We start from the raw sequence: 15984 nt of genomic DNA, 5'->3' as shown, positions 1-15984 counted from the left end.
GATTCTGAAAATTCCTTTTCAGACAAACTAGGTGGAAATAGTGCTYTTGATCCAAAATTCAGGTCCCATCAGAGAAACATTTCGGACACATCAGCTGGTTAGCAGGCTCACTCAGTACTGCTGCACRGAGATGGCAGAGTGGCAGGAAGAGCAAATGTCATGACACAGGAACTGCAGCGCTGTTTGAAGTCATGGGCCAGAATCTAAAASCCCTAAATCTGAATCTATTCAAAGCAGGAATTTATTAATCTGAAGAAACTGCTGGATAATGCATTTACATAAGAGTGTTGCTCCTTGATGATGCATTTAAACATCAATTCACAGCTCAGCTTTATTAACATGAAGTATTTTATTTACTTTACTTACCNTTTTTGCAAAACCTGTTTGTAGAATGAGTAAAAGCCTGACCAAAAATGAAGAATGTTAAGCCATGTAGTTAACATGCATCAAAGGAAACTGATTATCAGTACAAATATTCACCACTTGTGAATATTTTATTTACTATATTAACATAGCTTATCAGCACTGCTTCATTTAAATGGTTTTACAAGCCTCTTGGTTAGAAGAGGGTCTTAAATTCAATTACAATTTCTTCTTAAGTGAGAAAATAAAAGCAAGCCCAAGAGGCTACTAGATATTCTACAACTTGAAACACTCCATATTTTTGCTATTTGTTCAGCAAACTTCAGAAGCACAAAACAGCACAGAATCTTTTACTTTTGTATTCTAAATCAAAAACGGAACTCTCTAATGCTTAACTTCTGAGGCATTGCCACTGTAAAACTCAAGAGTTTTTCTACAGCTTAGTCTTAATATTACTAAGCTGCTCAGTTATACTCTCASAAAGCTGCTCAATGAAGAGACTGGCTCTTCAAGGTGAAAAGACTTAAGTTTAGGCTCTGCAGGCTCGAGCAAGCTGCTGTTTTATTTTAATGTGAATTGCAACAGSATTGGCACTGAAAGCTGCCTGAATTTTGAAGCTCAGATTGTAGCAGCAAGCAGGAGTTTGCACAAGGAATGGCTTGATTTGTGAACTATATAAGAATTCACTAAATACTGGGCAGGATCCAGATGTAACAGTGCCAGTTRCTTTCTCCCAATCCTTATAACATCATACCTTTACTGGTTAACAGTGGGYCACAAAATGGTGGACTCTTGTCAAATGCAGTTTTAAGAGTGTTTTGCCCTAAAAAAGCCTAATGAAGCATGAAGTGAGAAAGATTTGGGAGTAGCGAGTGTGGTCCAACAAAACCTACCTGCAATGAATGAGTGAAAATACGTATTTTAAATGGCCTCTATTGGATAAGATAAAGAGTCACATGTGTGGTCAAAAAACATACAGCACTCAGCACAAATGAACAAAATCTCTGCCACGTGGCTGGGGCACAAAAAAGATGCCAAACYAAATTCTTTACAAACATCCTGGATGCCTGTTACCATTCAGAAACTTTTTATGTTTTAACTGAGAAGTTATTTTGATTCCTGTCAAAGACATGACTAAAAGTTTATCAGGGCTCATTGCAGTGTTCCTTCACTTTTCATTAGCAGTCTCTCGAAGCACATGGCATAGAGGTTTACAAGAGAAAAATGTCCATGCACAGAATTTAGAATGAAGCCACGCAGAAAGAAAAGATTCTGTATTAAAAAAACGAACCCTTAACTAGTCCAGACTGTATCCAGTAGGTTCTATGACTATGTAATTATCTCTGCCAGATTAAGACATCTAGGGAGTAAGAAATAAAATACATTTGACCCAAGAGGAGGAATTTAACACTAACAGATAAAAACATTTTGTAGAAATGGACTTCAGTTTCTTGAGGGAAGATGAAATAGAGGATGTTAGGTGTGCTTGACATCATAAGAATATTTTTTGATGCTCAAAGAAACGGACTGATTTGAGTGTTCYGGACAGTGGTCAGGTCATTAAGTWGTGAAAATGCCAAAGCAATTAGTGTCATATAATCAAAGTTTAATGAGAAGTCTGAGTTAACACTTTTGATTTTGGGTGCACCACCTGAAATGGTTTTGAAGTGTACTTTTTGGTGCTTCTTCCACACTATCTGAAATCTGCTCCAACACTTGTGTCTTGTTCTGAAAAGACCTAACACCTGAAAAGACGGAACAGTTGTTTTTCTACTCCTTGTCTCCCCTTCACCATTTTCTTGGATGAAGAACCTCAATCTCCTCCCAACATAAACGGAAGCAAACTAGGTTTAAACATTTGAAAAGATATAAAGGTTTATTAAATGAATCCAGATTTGACAGATATTACATTAAATTAAACAGCAATAAAGTTTTACTAGGGTTTATGTACAGATCACAGTGATTTTCATTGTGCAATGAGGGCTGACTTTGTAACKTTGAACGGTACTTACACATGTGAGCTACAACAAGCAACCAGCAACACACAACATTAGCCCAAGTTAACCTTGCAAATCGAGCAGTCCAAACTGATTATGCAGCACACAAATGCCTGCTACCACTATCACTACTTACTACACAATGGAGTATTTATAAAGCAGTCAAGGTTTGCCTAGAAAAGTGCAAAACATGGGAAAGTCTGTACACAGTACAGTACAAAAAGGAATCATGCTACAGYCATTGAAAGCTGAAAAATAATTCTATAGCATAGGAAGCACTGCATCACAACTCTTCTGAATGGCAAGCAGAYAGGCTGAGGAACAGCCACATCTTCTTTGCTTTCAAAACTGTAAAATCCCTGTTCATCCATTTAAACATAGTTTAGTACCTATATTTGATCCATAACAATGACTTTCTACAGTGGAAGATCACATYAGTTAAAGCTCAGTAGCACACATATTCATTGATCAAGCTAATTTACAGGAAAATCTACAGCATATTCTTCATTCAAATCATGAAGCATTTATATCATTTGGTTACAAGGCAATTGAGTTTACCATTCATGTTTATCACTTAAAACCTCAGATTGGGCAATTAAAAATATATATATATAAAACTCAAAAATAAAGGTTGTTTTTTTAATGTTTAACATTCTTGTTCACTAATGTAGAATACCAAAGTCCTATGGGCTCTCTTGCAAGACAGCAGTCCTTATGCAACAGTCTATACACAAAAGTACACATTAACAGAAAGCATCAAAGTAAAAYGAACTTCAGAGAACACCCTACTTGAATACAAACTAAAAAAATGTCCTAGTCTTCTTAAAAAAACTCCATAAATTCAGAATTCTTAGTGCAGTTTACCTGCATGAGCACTCAAAAAGACTACATTAGTGGGCCATGACTCCTGGTAAAGACTTAAAGCAGACTCACTTGTGCAAATAAATAAAACGGCCAGGCAACAACACATTAATTCCAGAACTGAAGAGAAAGTAACTGATTGCTTAAAATAATGCTTCAAAAATGTTTTGCTTTTTATCTTTTAGTTCAGGATTTTGATTAAAAAAAAATTGAGAGCGGTTTTGTACTAGAAAGCATGCTGACGAGGTCAGTAGTTTAGGTGTATGTACACATGGCTCGGAAACAATGTAAAGTCAATGGGTTACCATTATTAATAACATTGTCTTCACTTCCTTAGTCTCTATCATAATGAGGRTCAGTGCATCCACTGCCAGCAATGGATAAGATTTATAAAAAGAAAATCTGTTATCTCCTGTTGTTCAAGCATTCACGACTTCTACCACCATTGTGGCACATTATTCAAATATAATTTCATTTCCTCAGATCTGAAGACTTAAACACAGAGCAGCTTTGAAATTTGAAGAAAAATCCTATATTTAGCACACTTTCTTGTTGCAGTACGTACCTCTTTAAATAAGAAACTGATGTTGTAGTATTCAGAGTCCATAAAATACCCTAAGCCTGSACATTAAGAAAACTCCCTAACTGCWCCCCCTTAGACAAAGTGATCTGAGATTTATGTGTTTCAATTTTTCCAACTGATTTAGAATAACTAATTCCACAGATACAAATATAGTGGGCCAGATTAATTTTTTTAATGAGAATAAGTTACTTACACTAGGTTAAAATTGTCATTTCCTATAGATTGTCCTATAATTCATTATACATTCCTACACAATATTTACTGAGTGGCAGCTGGGGCCATMAACTTGAATAACATCAAGACCTCTCTGTGATATTCCAGAATTTTGAATAATTTTGAAATATCCTGATTTTCTTACACATTGTGCATTTTTGCAAAGTTAAACAATCTATTTAAGTAAGCATTGTTTTATGAATAAATAGTGAACACCCTAGAAATTACAGATTCTCAATAGCACTTCTGTATTTTTTAAACAAAAAAAAAAATGGAGGTCACTTTTTCATAAGGAGACTCCAGTAACAAATCTGGCATAAAATCACAAATATGGTAATTTTGTGATCACAAATCTAGCAATTACTAGAATGCCTACTGTGTAGGCTTTCAGGATTGAGTTTAGAAAAACAAATCTCTGGCCTACATTTCTTACCGCATTTCAGATCAAAAATGTGGAGAGTGGKCTTTGGGAAAAACTGTCCATGATCTAATTAAACAATCTTATGTAGAGCCATGAGTCATAGTAGTGGAACTCCAGTGAGCTGATGCGCTCTGAGAAAAAAAAATGGTGKAAATACGGTAATTTTATTAGAAGTTACCTAAATCCACAACATCYTAAAGAATGTAAATGCTTTTTGCAATTGAAGCACTTCAAAATCAACTCCCTTATATTAACAMAAGTATCACAACATGTAACATGAAAAAAACCCTAAAAAAAGTAATTCTGACTTGTATACAATCTACCTTCATGTTTCTGTGCATTCATATACATAGATGCATACATGTGCACATACTGATATTTAGTGCCACTCAAAATGAAGCAGTATTTCCAAAAYAGTGTGCTCAAGCTGCTAGAAAGATGTTAGTACAGGATGAAAAAACAGACTCTGTGCATCTAAGGTTTGAACTCTTGTACACATGAAATTCCTGGCAGCAGGGACTAGGACATTTTCAAAAAAGCAGGAGCGGAAAAATAAGGCTGTACTATTAATGTGGTCTTCCTTCCGATATTCTGAAGAGCCCAGCATTCAATAACAACTATTTCACTAATGAAAAAGGCCTGTTATGGCTCATGCTTTACATGTGGAGAAGACAACAAGCTTGAGAAGGAACAACTCTTGTCAGAGCCAGTTAAAGCCCTTTTATCAGTATGCAYTGACTTGCGTGTTTACAGAGAGTTTTCATGTGAGCAATCTCACTTCAGACAGTGTATAATCACTCAAAATTCTGGTTTGCAAAGAGACATAATTGTAACAGAACTTCATAAACTAGCTATTAAGATGCATCTTAAACAACAAGACATGCCCTTGTCTTTCTGCTTTCAAGTACTATGGTTACAAGTGTGAGGCATTGGAAATTTTAGGTACAAATCTCTTTTAAAACATAATTATTTTTATTTTTTACAAAGAATTATAAAATGTATATAAGATGATGAAAACTCATTTATCCTTTTWAAGACTTTTATTCCTAAAGAATTTCTTGAAAAACATTATTTGAAAAATAAAAATCATAGACTCTGCAAAGTACAAAAATTTACATCTTTGACAATTCCTGTGCTTTAGTTGTACTGTATTCTTTATATACATATATACTAATTTGTGCTTTTAATTACACAAGTTTAGTATAAACTTATAAAATTAAGTCTATGAGTTAACTATGCAAAAAGGATCTGGGAATAGCAGGAAACTTAACCATAAGTTAAAAATAAAATCCTAAAAATATCGTTTTAGTGAGTCTACTTCAGAGCAGACTATCATTATTACAATTTACYAAACTAAAGTCAAATGTTTACAGCAAAAAATCACTCCTGCCTGCCTCCATCTTTTTAGACATTTACTATATACTAATACACATATCTGAATGCAGTATCATTCTTAGTCACAAAGAAAATCTTCATTTATATCTGAAATCCATTGTTCTTCAGACTTGCTCTTAGCACTTCAATATACTTCCAGTCTCTAAGACAAAAAAAAAGAACACAAAACACAAGGTGGAGTATTTGAACTCAGTAACAAGTACCAACCTATCACAGTTATAAGAGAATATCCAGGGTACAGAATTAATCTGACAATCTTATTCCTCTAAAGTCTGCATTCTTAATAGAAAAACATGAAAATCAAGAAATATCACATTTCATTCTGTCAAATCAATCTAGGTATTACTTTTTAACAGACTATTTAAAAAGATTTAAAGACAGATGCAAATAATTGTACTTTAAAACAGTATGCAAATGACTTTTCATCACTGTAAAAAAACCAAAGCCTGTGAGAACGGTGATCTTTGTCACTCCACAACCCATTACGAATCAGAAAACATAATTTCTCCATATGGCTCCTACTCAACAGATCTGCAATGTTTTCAAGAGYTCTCTTGACATTTGGACATACCTTGTCCAGTGTAGCTGTTGCTTTCAGAAGTTCTTGAAAATTTCYAGATCTTTAGGAGGTACCGGAGGTGTCTTGTTCCAGTCATCTTCAGGATAAGCTTCAAAATTCGAAGTATCCCCATCATTGGATACTTTGGGCACTATGGGAGGCTAGTCAGAACATGCACAAAAAAAATGTTAGCAGTTTCCTAATTGAGCTCCTCTCCATCATACTAAAGGAGAAATTCTGTAAAAGCCATATTAAACAAATGGAGCACAGATTTACAGTTCACCTTTTCCCTAATAATGGCATGACAAAGAGGAGCTTGCAGCAACACATACACATTCCCATACTTTGTCAATTTTGCAGTTAAATAATGTGGTTAAAAGACACTTAGATAATTAATACACTTAACACTGATAGCAATTTTATTGAGTGCTAGTTTTAGTTGCTTCGCAGACTGAAGGCAACTACTGCAAAAAATTACTACAACTAAACTTCCAGGCAGRTGCCACCATAGCATAATCCTCTCCCTCGCTCCTCTGCTCTTCTGTGGCCTATGAACAAAAAGGTGTATAGTCACATTAGATTCTTTTCAACTAAGAGTATCAATGGGAAATTGCTTCCAATTTAAAGGAAAAAAGCCTCATTTTCACTGCTTTCAAATAGATGGATTGCTTTTAAAAAAGTTGAAATTRCTACCTTCTGTCTACCTACTATGGTTTTTCCTAAGCTAGCAATAAATTCAAGCAGGTAAAGAAATTGCTTCACCATAACTCAGTACACAAGGATGGCTGTAAAAGAAGTTTAATACATATAGATTGTTTTTATGAAAACTTGAAGGTGCCAAGAGAAGTATCTGTTTTCTATTTGTTTTCTCAGAGGATCCTTTCAATTTCTAGTATTGCTCATMAGCTTCACAATACCTGTAGTTTTAACTTGTCTTAAATCTAACATTGAAAATACTCTCAACTTCGGGCCATAGACTACAGGACAAAGATCYTTTCAGGAACATTTCATTAATTGCAGGGGTTAATGAAGGCAAACCCTTTTTCTTCTCTCAAGGAACATTCATCTCTCTATCCTCTTCTCAGCAACTGAGAGCTTAACTACCATGCTGAGTCCAACAGAACACTTAAGAATGAGAAAACCTTATGGATGATCACTTGAAGTCAGACCACAGGCAGAAGTACAAAGTATGGCAAAAAGTTATTGTGCCTCTCCTCAAAAAGATAAAAGTCTGGCTTCCACTAGCTCATGAGATCTTGTCTGATCTTCTGGGCTTCTCAAAATGATGTCATCATCAGTAGGCTTTCAATGGGAAAGTAAGGGTCCCTGTAAGATAGTGCTTCTAACTTTCAGCCAAAAGCAGAGTCCTAATTTTGTGTCTGGCAGTCAGTACACTGCCCAGATGCTGAAGAAAATGTGCAGAATCTGCTCTGCCCCAGAGAACTGTCTGCTCCAATGTGAGTAATGCCTGATACCCTACTTCCCTGTAAGCATTTTGGCAGAAAAAACAGTTTTGTGAAGAGACACACAAAGAAAAAAGAAAAGAGAGAAAGGATGATGAATGGAAKTATTTTCTCTCTTTCAGCCATTACTGTTATTTACATAATATTGATATTAAAGACCTTATTAGGCCCATGATTCAATGCATTATTTGCACAACAGAAAAATGCAAGCTTTTTACAGGGAAAATGAAAATATGAAATAATGCACTCAATGCTCCAATCTCTTCATCAGTATGAAATTGTGAAAATAAATTCTCAAAAATATAGCTGCCTCTAGAAATAACCAAGTAAAATTCTGATCCACTTCACATCCCTACTCTTAAGTTTAATTAAGCATGATCTCATTTTCTAACAGCTTAATGTCACCATCACGAAGATTAAGAAACAAGTTTTGTATTTGTAATCATCTGAATGATACAGTGACTATTTTAAACTTTTTTCAATAAAATGCCTCACAAAGAATGTTTGGACCCGAGACATTTAATTGTACATCTAATGATCAGTTTTTAATACTATTTGTGTTTTATTGCTTTGGTTGTTATAAACTTTGGAGTTTATATACTTATGAAACAGATTATCATCCAGTGTGTGTTCTTTGTAGATTTCACTGAACAGAATTTACAGCAAACAGCTAGGAAAATGTGACTTCCTTACAACACATATACATAAAACATCAACTGGGTGGGTAAGATTAAAAAAAAACCAAATCCACAGTTTTAAAATACTGCAAGCTTATTTTTCTTAAGGAGAAAAGTCACCCACAGCTTTTGTATTAAATGCTGTTTACAAGAATATGTCAAGAACATTTTAATCTTGTCTCTTTTTTTTTAATTCAAGAACTCAATTTAAGATGCCTACCCAAAAATTAAGTATAAGAAACTAATGCAAAGAAAAACAAATGTTTAATTGGTACTTAATTGACTGCATATGGCAACCAAACCTCTGTTACAGAAAAATCAGTGCTGTAAGGAACTGTATGAGTTAGAACTGTAAGGAAGGAAAGGCAGTTTTACTTCCAAAGGACTTAAAAAAGCATTTTGCAGTGTTGATAGTTTTTGCAAACATCTGCCCTCATACAATACTAGAATTCAGTGCTGTTAAAAAGCATGTTAGAATTACATTCATAAATCATTCTTTATCACATTCCCTAATCTTCCTAGTCCCATATGCTTTACATTTCATTAGAACATTTACCTGAATTGAACTTGGCACAAAAATTTAAAACTCAGTGTAAAATACTTCCATAAATGCAAGGACAAGGAAAATAAAAAAAAAAAAAGAAAAATCAAGCCAACAAACTACCAATCTCCTCCACCTCCCCAAGAAAAACACCACCTACAAGTAATCACAAAACCCTAGACCTGAAAACTAAATTTTGTTTTAACTAATCAACTTCAGCAAACCAAAGCAGGGATTTTTTYAGACATTTCATATATAGACAAAAATGCAAATAGACATTCATACAATTAACATTGCATTGCAAAAGGGCAAACATGCATTTAATTAAAGTGTGCATATAGACGTGGTTATAAACACACTAACACACAGATGCAACAGCCAACAAACCTTCAACAGATCAGCTTAAATGAACAATGATTTTCTCCTTGTGATGTCCTATACAGTATTTGCAGAATGTACCTTTAGTCTCCTTTGAGGTACAGCATCCCAGTCTATAGACCTGAACCATCGATGTCTCTTCACATCATCTGCTCCATTCTTTAAAGAGAGAAACCAAAATAACTATTTTGTAAGCTACATGTATGCCAATCCATGTATTTCATTACAAGAACTGGGATATCAACATAGTGTATCCTTTTTTCTTTTTTTAAGGTGATAATCATGAAAAGATTCTAAAGGATAAATTCATAGTGTTAATTCTCTAGCACAACCTGAGTTCCAGCAATAAAACCCAGATGTTTTTRATTTGAGGTTTGTGTGGGGTTTTTTTAGCATTCTTTTGACACAATGGAGATCAAAAACAGACTTTAAAGTATCCACAAAACCATTCACTACATTTTTATTCACTTCTGTTTTCTCCAATATTTTAGACAATGCCTTTTATTCAGATATAGTTCCTAATTCTTGCACTGTTAAAAAAAAAAAAACAACAAACAACTGAGAGTTGATGGTGTTTTAAATAAAAATAATGTCTGGAAGCACATAGTTTTTTCAAATGTTACAAATATTTAATGCTGATAGCAAGAGGTTCTCAGTACTATTACAATAATAAATATATGAAAACATTTGTTTTCATTTTACATATAGTGTTATAAGGTATATAAGGTTAATATATAAGTTATAAGGTATACTTGCCTTGTAATAATTATTCGCTCTGGGCTGCCTGTATTGATTATGTACGTAAGGAAGGAAAATGTCTTTTTTTTTAATGATTAAGCTTGTTTCAAGTACAGATTTATTTTTAAAGCCTCAAGCACTGAGGAAAAAAGAACAGTTTATTCTCTGTCTTAGGCCTGATCTCTGCACAGCACTCAAGATTATACTACATAGAGCTCCACAAAATGAAGTATATCACATATTCGGGTTTTTTTTCAGATTTATGTGGAGCAGGACTATATCTATGCTTATATCCAATCAGGCATCAAGGAGATCAGTATCACCTGGTTCCCTCAAAAGCAGATCTGTCTGAATGCTGCACCAGAWAATGTCCAATGGGATTCACATCTTTTTAAACCAACTATGATCATGAAAAAGGATCAGACACAAGTCTGACCTTCTGCTCCCATCCTAAAATCTGCTTTTAATTAGACCTGGTTTTGATGTTGCCATTTTAGTCAATTATAGGGAAAATCCTAAAACAAACACTCAGCAACCATATACTAAAAAACCCCAATACAACACAAAAACAAGACAAACACCCTTCCTAAAGCCCATGTTTTACTTTTGTTCTTATTTTCCTTCAAAACTGTCCAAAGATATAAAAGTGGTCAATGAATTCAAAAGTTTTTAGCTTAAGAAATCCTCATGAAAAACACTACATAGGATTCTGAAGGATAAGATAAACATGATTTCCTGTTTTTTCTTACCAGTCTCAGTTTGTGCCATAAAAGGCTCCAAAAGAAAGCACTATTCAGATGTTTAAAGCATTTATTCATACATCAATATGATAAGGAAACCATGGATGATTGTGCACCCTTCACCTTCTTCACCTATGCCTACCTCAATGTGCTTTGGGTCAAAACAAACCTCTAACATACTCTGCCCAGATAAATAAAAATTCTAGCTCTAAAGAAATGAACATTATACAAGGCAGTTTCAGTATTGCCTTCATAAATCTGCTGAGATTAGCGTAAATAATTCTTTCTGATGGAAGAGTATTTGACAGTGCCTAACCAACCAYACCAAGACAATAATCAGACTACTAYGATAATCCCTATACTCCTAAAAATAGTTTTTTAACTTCAAATTTAATTAGTGCTCCTTCTGGGACTAACAACTCCATAAAAAAGAACCAAATGAGCTGGCATCCTCTACTACAGGACAAAATACCATGTTTCTGGTCAAATCTAGGTTTTCAAATTAATGAAGGGGCTGGTGGTAGTGGTGCTGGTGAGAAGGGAGGGAARCCATCATRAAAGATAGCCTTTATCCAGATAGAAGAATGATTTTAAGAAAAACAGAAATACACAGGTTAAAGTTTGCATTTAGGATCGCATAACCAAAGTAATGTATGGGAAAATGTATGTTTCATGCTTATAAAAACAAAAGCTCTAAGAACAACTGTTCTACATYTTTCCTACAGAATTATTTCAAACTTGTTCTATGTTACACCTAAGATTTTATACTGACCTTCATATTTCCTAGTCGTCTTGTTCTGTCAACCACAAGCAGCTTCTTAATAAGGTCTCTGAAGTAAAGAAAACATGTTCTCTGTTAAACAGAAGTAATTTATATTTTACTGTCATACAAATGTTACAGAATATAGACATAMCTCCCTTTCACCCATTCATTTCATCATATTTTAGGATATTTAAGAGTGTACAATAAATAAGAATCTAACAGATGCTAACAGAATTCTTGAAAATTTCTTTTAGACTCTTTCAAGAATCAAGGGAAAAAACCTCTCTCTCCTCTCCTGCCCCTCACTAAGAAGCACCATTTCTTTCTTTGTATTGTTGTATTTTGCTGGGCGTTCCAAATCTTAAAATGGACCTCTAATCTGATTGTCATAACACAACACTAATATATATTAAAAAAGCAGATAAAGCTGCACCCACAGCTTTATGCCAAACATCCAGAGAAACCATGGAAGAGCTAGCCATCTGCTTAAAACTAGTAACAGTTATAAGATCATTTCTTTGAAAACGCTCAAGAATGAGATACTGGTTCATTGAACAGCTCTACATAAAGCTAAATCAACATTTTAAAATAATAACAGAAATTTAGAGACATAAAACTCTTCCATTTTAATAGCAAAGTACTTCAAATATTAAGCACCAAGCCACTGCAACATAAACCAAAATAATCAGAGTTTATGRAATTATCTTGATTACTTATGAGCTGCAAGAAAAATATGCTTTTTATCTCAAAGATTATTTTACTATTTAATTTTAGAAAAATGGCATTCTGGTCCAACTGTAGAAATAAGGATGGTTAAACTTTTGTTCTTTCTTGTCGTTGCTACTTTATGCAACCTCAAAAAGTCCTGAGAGATGACATACAGCATGAAATKGAGTTTTTGAAAACTGTCTTTGMAAAGGAAAGTTTACAAAAGCAGTARGAAAAAGYKATACTCATGCTGCAGGAGGAAAAGCAGAAGTGGTACAAATTCAGAAAGTAAAAAGTGCAGGAGGGTGAGAAAGTAGGTGATTTAACAAATGTCAATGTCCATAAGCTCAAGTACTACGTATACCTAGAAAGAGGAGTGTTTTCAGAGTTCAGAAAGCAAAATAGTTTTGCTGCCTCACAACAGAAAGTTAAAACACTSTATAGCACTAATACTTCAGACAGCCTGGATGTGACAGGACCCAAGTTAGTCTTCTTTCTTGCTGAAATACTGACTTATTGGAAGATGAGAGAGAAAACAAGTGGAATAATAAAACTAAGGTAAGAAGCRGACTGCCTTCGTTGGACAAAATAATCTTGGCACTTGCTTCAAGTTAAGCATGCAGAAATGTTCAAAGACTATCAAGTTCTAAATATTGTGGTTTAAAAGAAGGAAGAGGAGCCAAGACATTATGCTCACAACTCACTGCAGAAAGCAAGTGAAGCCACAGAAAGAGTGTGGCYAGGACAGGACACAATGATTGCACCCTGGTACTTGTCACTGGTGAGGTCACACCTASGGCTCATATGTCCAGTTCTGGGCMACTCACTTMATGAAAGACATTGAGGTGCTGGAGAACATCCAAAAAAGGGCAACAGAGCTGGTGAAGGGTCTGGAGGGTAAGTCCTATGAGGAGGCTRAGAGAGCTGGGATTGTTTAGCCTGGAGAAAAGGAGGCTCAGGGGTGACCTTATCAGTCTCTATAACTGCTTTCACTATATTAGATGGATTGTTAGTGATGAAAACCTAATCTGGTCACAATATTATAGTTCAGTGCATAGAATACTACAAGAGAATCGGTTTTCTTTCCAAGACCAATTGGATTAGGAAGACCAGACAAGGAGACTACACAAAACTGGAAACAGTGTGAAGCTACTAAGAGAAAATTGGTACAAAGAGACAAAAAAGTGAGACGCTAGCCAGCGTAAGGGGATGCAAATATGCTTCATTCACTRCACCTGATGATTCAGTGGAGGCTTAAAATTCATTTTGCTTTTATCTGTTTACCCTGTAGTGACAGTAAGAAAGTGCCTCTCTAATGTCACCTTCAAAACATCATGAATGAATAACATAGGAATAATTTCCCGTCTTCACTCCTCACTCATTCACTCAGTTRTCTTTGGTTCTTAGGAGAAACTTCATGTTTAGAACTGCATTTCCTATGTTTTAATGTTTACTAAAAATTATTTCAGTTATGGAATTTTTAAATTAAAAAAARACTTTATTATATCTGCAATACACCTTTAATGACTACAAAACACTGAGAATTAAACYCACATCACATATATATGTAATACTGCATATAAAAATGGGCCTCTGCTAACATAAATTTAAGTTGATTTTTCACTAGAACTTCTGAAGTAGCAGAGTTCTTTCAAGTAATTATGTTGACAGTGATTTAAGTGGTATGTATCTATAGATAGATACAGTTTAGTGTTCGCTTCCTGCCCTTCTAATTTTTAYTCAAATTATCTCCTCATATTTCTCCTCTTTACTTTCTTAAAGTACAAGCCAGTGAGCCTTGTACAAGGTGGAAAAGCATTTAATATCCCATAATACACAGAAAAGAGTCAAACACTATCTTACAACTGCATCATGACCTTGAAATGTACCAGATATGTAAGTTAATTCACACTGCAAGTATAAATGTAATACAAAATATTTTCCAACATTGTATTTCAGAAAATCAGAATCTGAATTCAGATATTCTAAAAAGATTCTTTAGAAACAGTGCTCAGGAGGTGTTTAGAATAGGAAAGACAGTGTTGGGAGTCATGGACTTACTTTACATATAAATCCAAATGCCTTGGGAAATCTATTTTGCCAGCAAGAATCTTCTGATATATACCAAATGGATTATCATCAAAAAATGGAGGAAACCTATTTTAAYACAGAAAATTTTTAGAGGTTAGAAAAAGCAGACCAACAAATCTTATAAGCAGTATTATGTTATCGCAATTCCCCTCACACAACTGATTATTTTGTTCTTTTTGGTAGGACACCACCAATCAAATACTAATTAGAAGAATAACTTAAGGCAGTCATTGCAAAATGGAAAACATTTTTGAATGTAACACACTGAATGCAGAATTTATATTTAAATATAACAATAGAAAAATATTAAATTGTTACATTAATGCAGTAAAAATATAATTCATGAATCAAAAGTTAAAAGTAGAAAATGCTTTGCCTTTAACAGTAAAACCCAGGGATGTACTATTCAAAAGAGCATTACCATTTTTGATCTTGTCCTGTAACTGCAGGCACACCCTTATTTACTAGTTTCTGTCTAATGTGTTAAAGGACCTTCACATGAATACATTATCCAGTTCATGTTGTACTTATGAATTCAAGTACATGTTTTGCTAGATAAGGTTTTTGAAACAGACAGACTGCTCAYAACTCTCCAAGAGTAGCTGCCTTTCTGTATGGGACAGATAAGGTATTCATGTCATAATCTTCCCCATGATGAATAGCAAATTAAGTTGCAATTAAAATTCTGCATTTATATTTTCTATGAAGTTCTTTATGAAGTTATGAGCTAACAGAGAGACTACTTCATGTAGTACAGCCACAGTAAGAACTGAGAGTTTTCTGCTGTGCTTCCTCTCCTTATAGAATACATCCCCCGATTGCTGCAAGAGGCTCAGGGTATGGGTGCATCRCACAGCCAGCACAAGCAGCTGAGCACAGGTGCCAACACCTTTCTGAGTATCAGCCGTGTTTTTAAAAGTTACCACGGGAAACCTTCTAAAGGAATGGAATAACTACTCATTCACTAATCTCTGTCCTGCTTTGCGTTCTGCAACATGTACAAAGCAACCCTCTTACTATGCTGCTGTCTCAAAATCCCTACCGAATTAAAAAAAGCCCCAGGTTTTGAGTGTTGACAGTATTAATAACATGCAAACACTATTACAGCTTAATTAAAATATTTTCACATCTCCCYAATATTTTACAATTACTTTCTCAGAGAACTTAATGGTGTGCATACACAAAAACRCAGTGCTTGTGTCTTGGGAAATCACTGGTAGCATGAAAACAAAAATGWAAACAACATTTCCTCACTTCAGGCTTTTTAAAATTTTATGATACTCAAACTAGYTTACTCCTCAACAAGTACTATACATGATTTCCATTATGTTTTCTGAAGTATTAATTTCTTCATTATTCAGCTGATGATCAAGTGGATTAGCATTCCCTTTGAAATATTGTAAAATTTGGCCACGAAAAAGATCTAATTCCATCAGAATAGTTAAGTAAAAGTGTCTGTAGGCTTATTGTAAAAAAAAAAAAATAAAATAAGT

The 15984-nt window shown here is 34.4% G+C and overlaps 1 protein-coding gene across 1 annotated transcript in view; it reads right to left on the bottom strand.

Annotated features, from left to right (window-relative positions):
• Positions 1-4762: 4762 nt before the first annotated feature.
• Positions 4763-15984, bottom strand: part of PRKX (protein kinase cAMP-dependent X-linked catalytic subunit) — a 50585-nt gene continuing 39363 nt past the window's right edge. Inside the window, exons 5-9 of the mRNA XM_057389994.1 lie at positions 14462-14557; positions 11702-11759; positions 9533-9610; positions 6405-6553; positions 4763-5975 (exon numbers count right to left, since the gene is read on the bottom strand). Coding sequence (XP_057245977.1) covers positions 6428-6553; positions 9533-9610; positions 11702-11759; positions 14462-14557 — 358 coding nt within the window. The 3' untranslated portion in view covers positions 4763-5975; positions 6405-6427. The remainder of the gene's footprint in view (positions 5976-6404; positions 6554-9532; positions 9611-11701; positions 11760-14461; positions 14558-15984) is intronic.

Source organism: Malurus melanocephalus, unplaced genomic scaffold, assembly GCF_030028575.1.
Source record: "Malurus melanocephalus ecotype Western Australia unplaced genomic scaffold, MMel_1.1 scaffold_1, whole genome shotgun sequence".
NCBI lineage: Eukaryota > Metazoa > Chordata > Aves > Passeriformes > Maluridae > Malurus > Malurus melanocephalus.
Note: the sequence above shows the minus strand (reverse complement) of the source record. Positions and strands in the feature narration are given on the sequence as shown.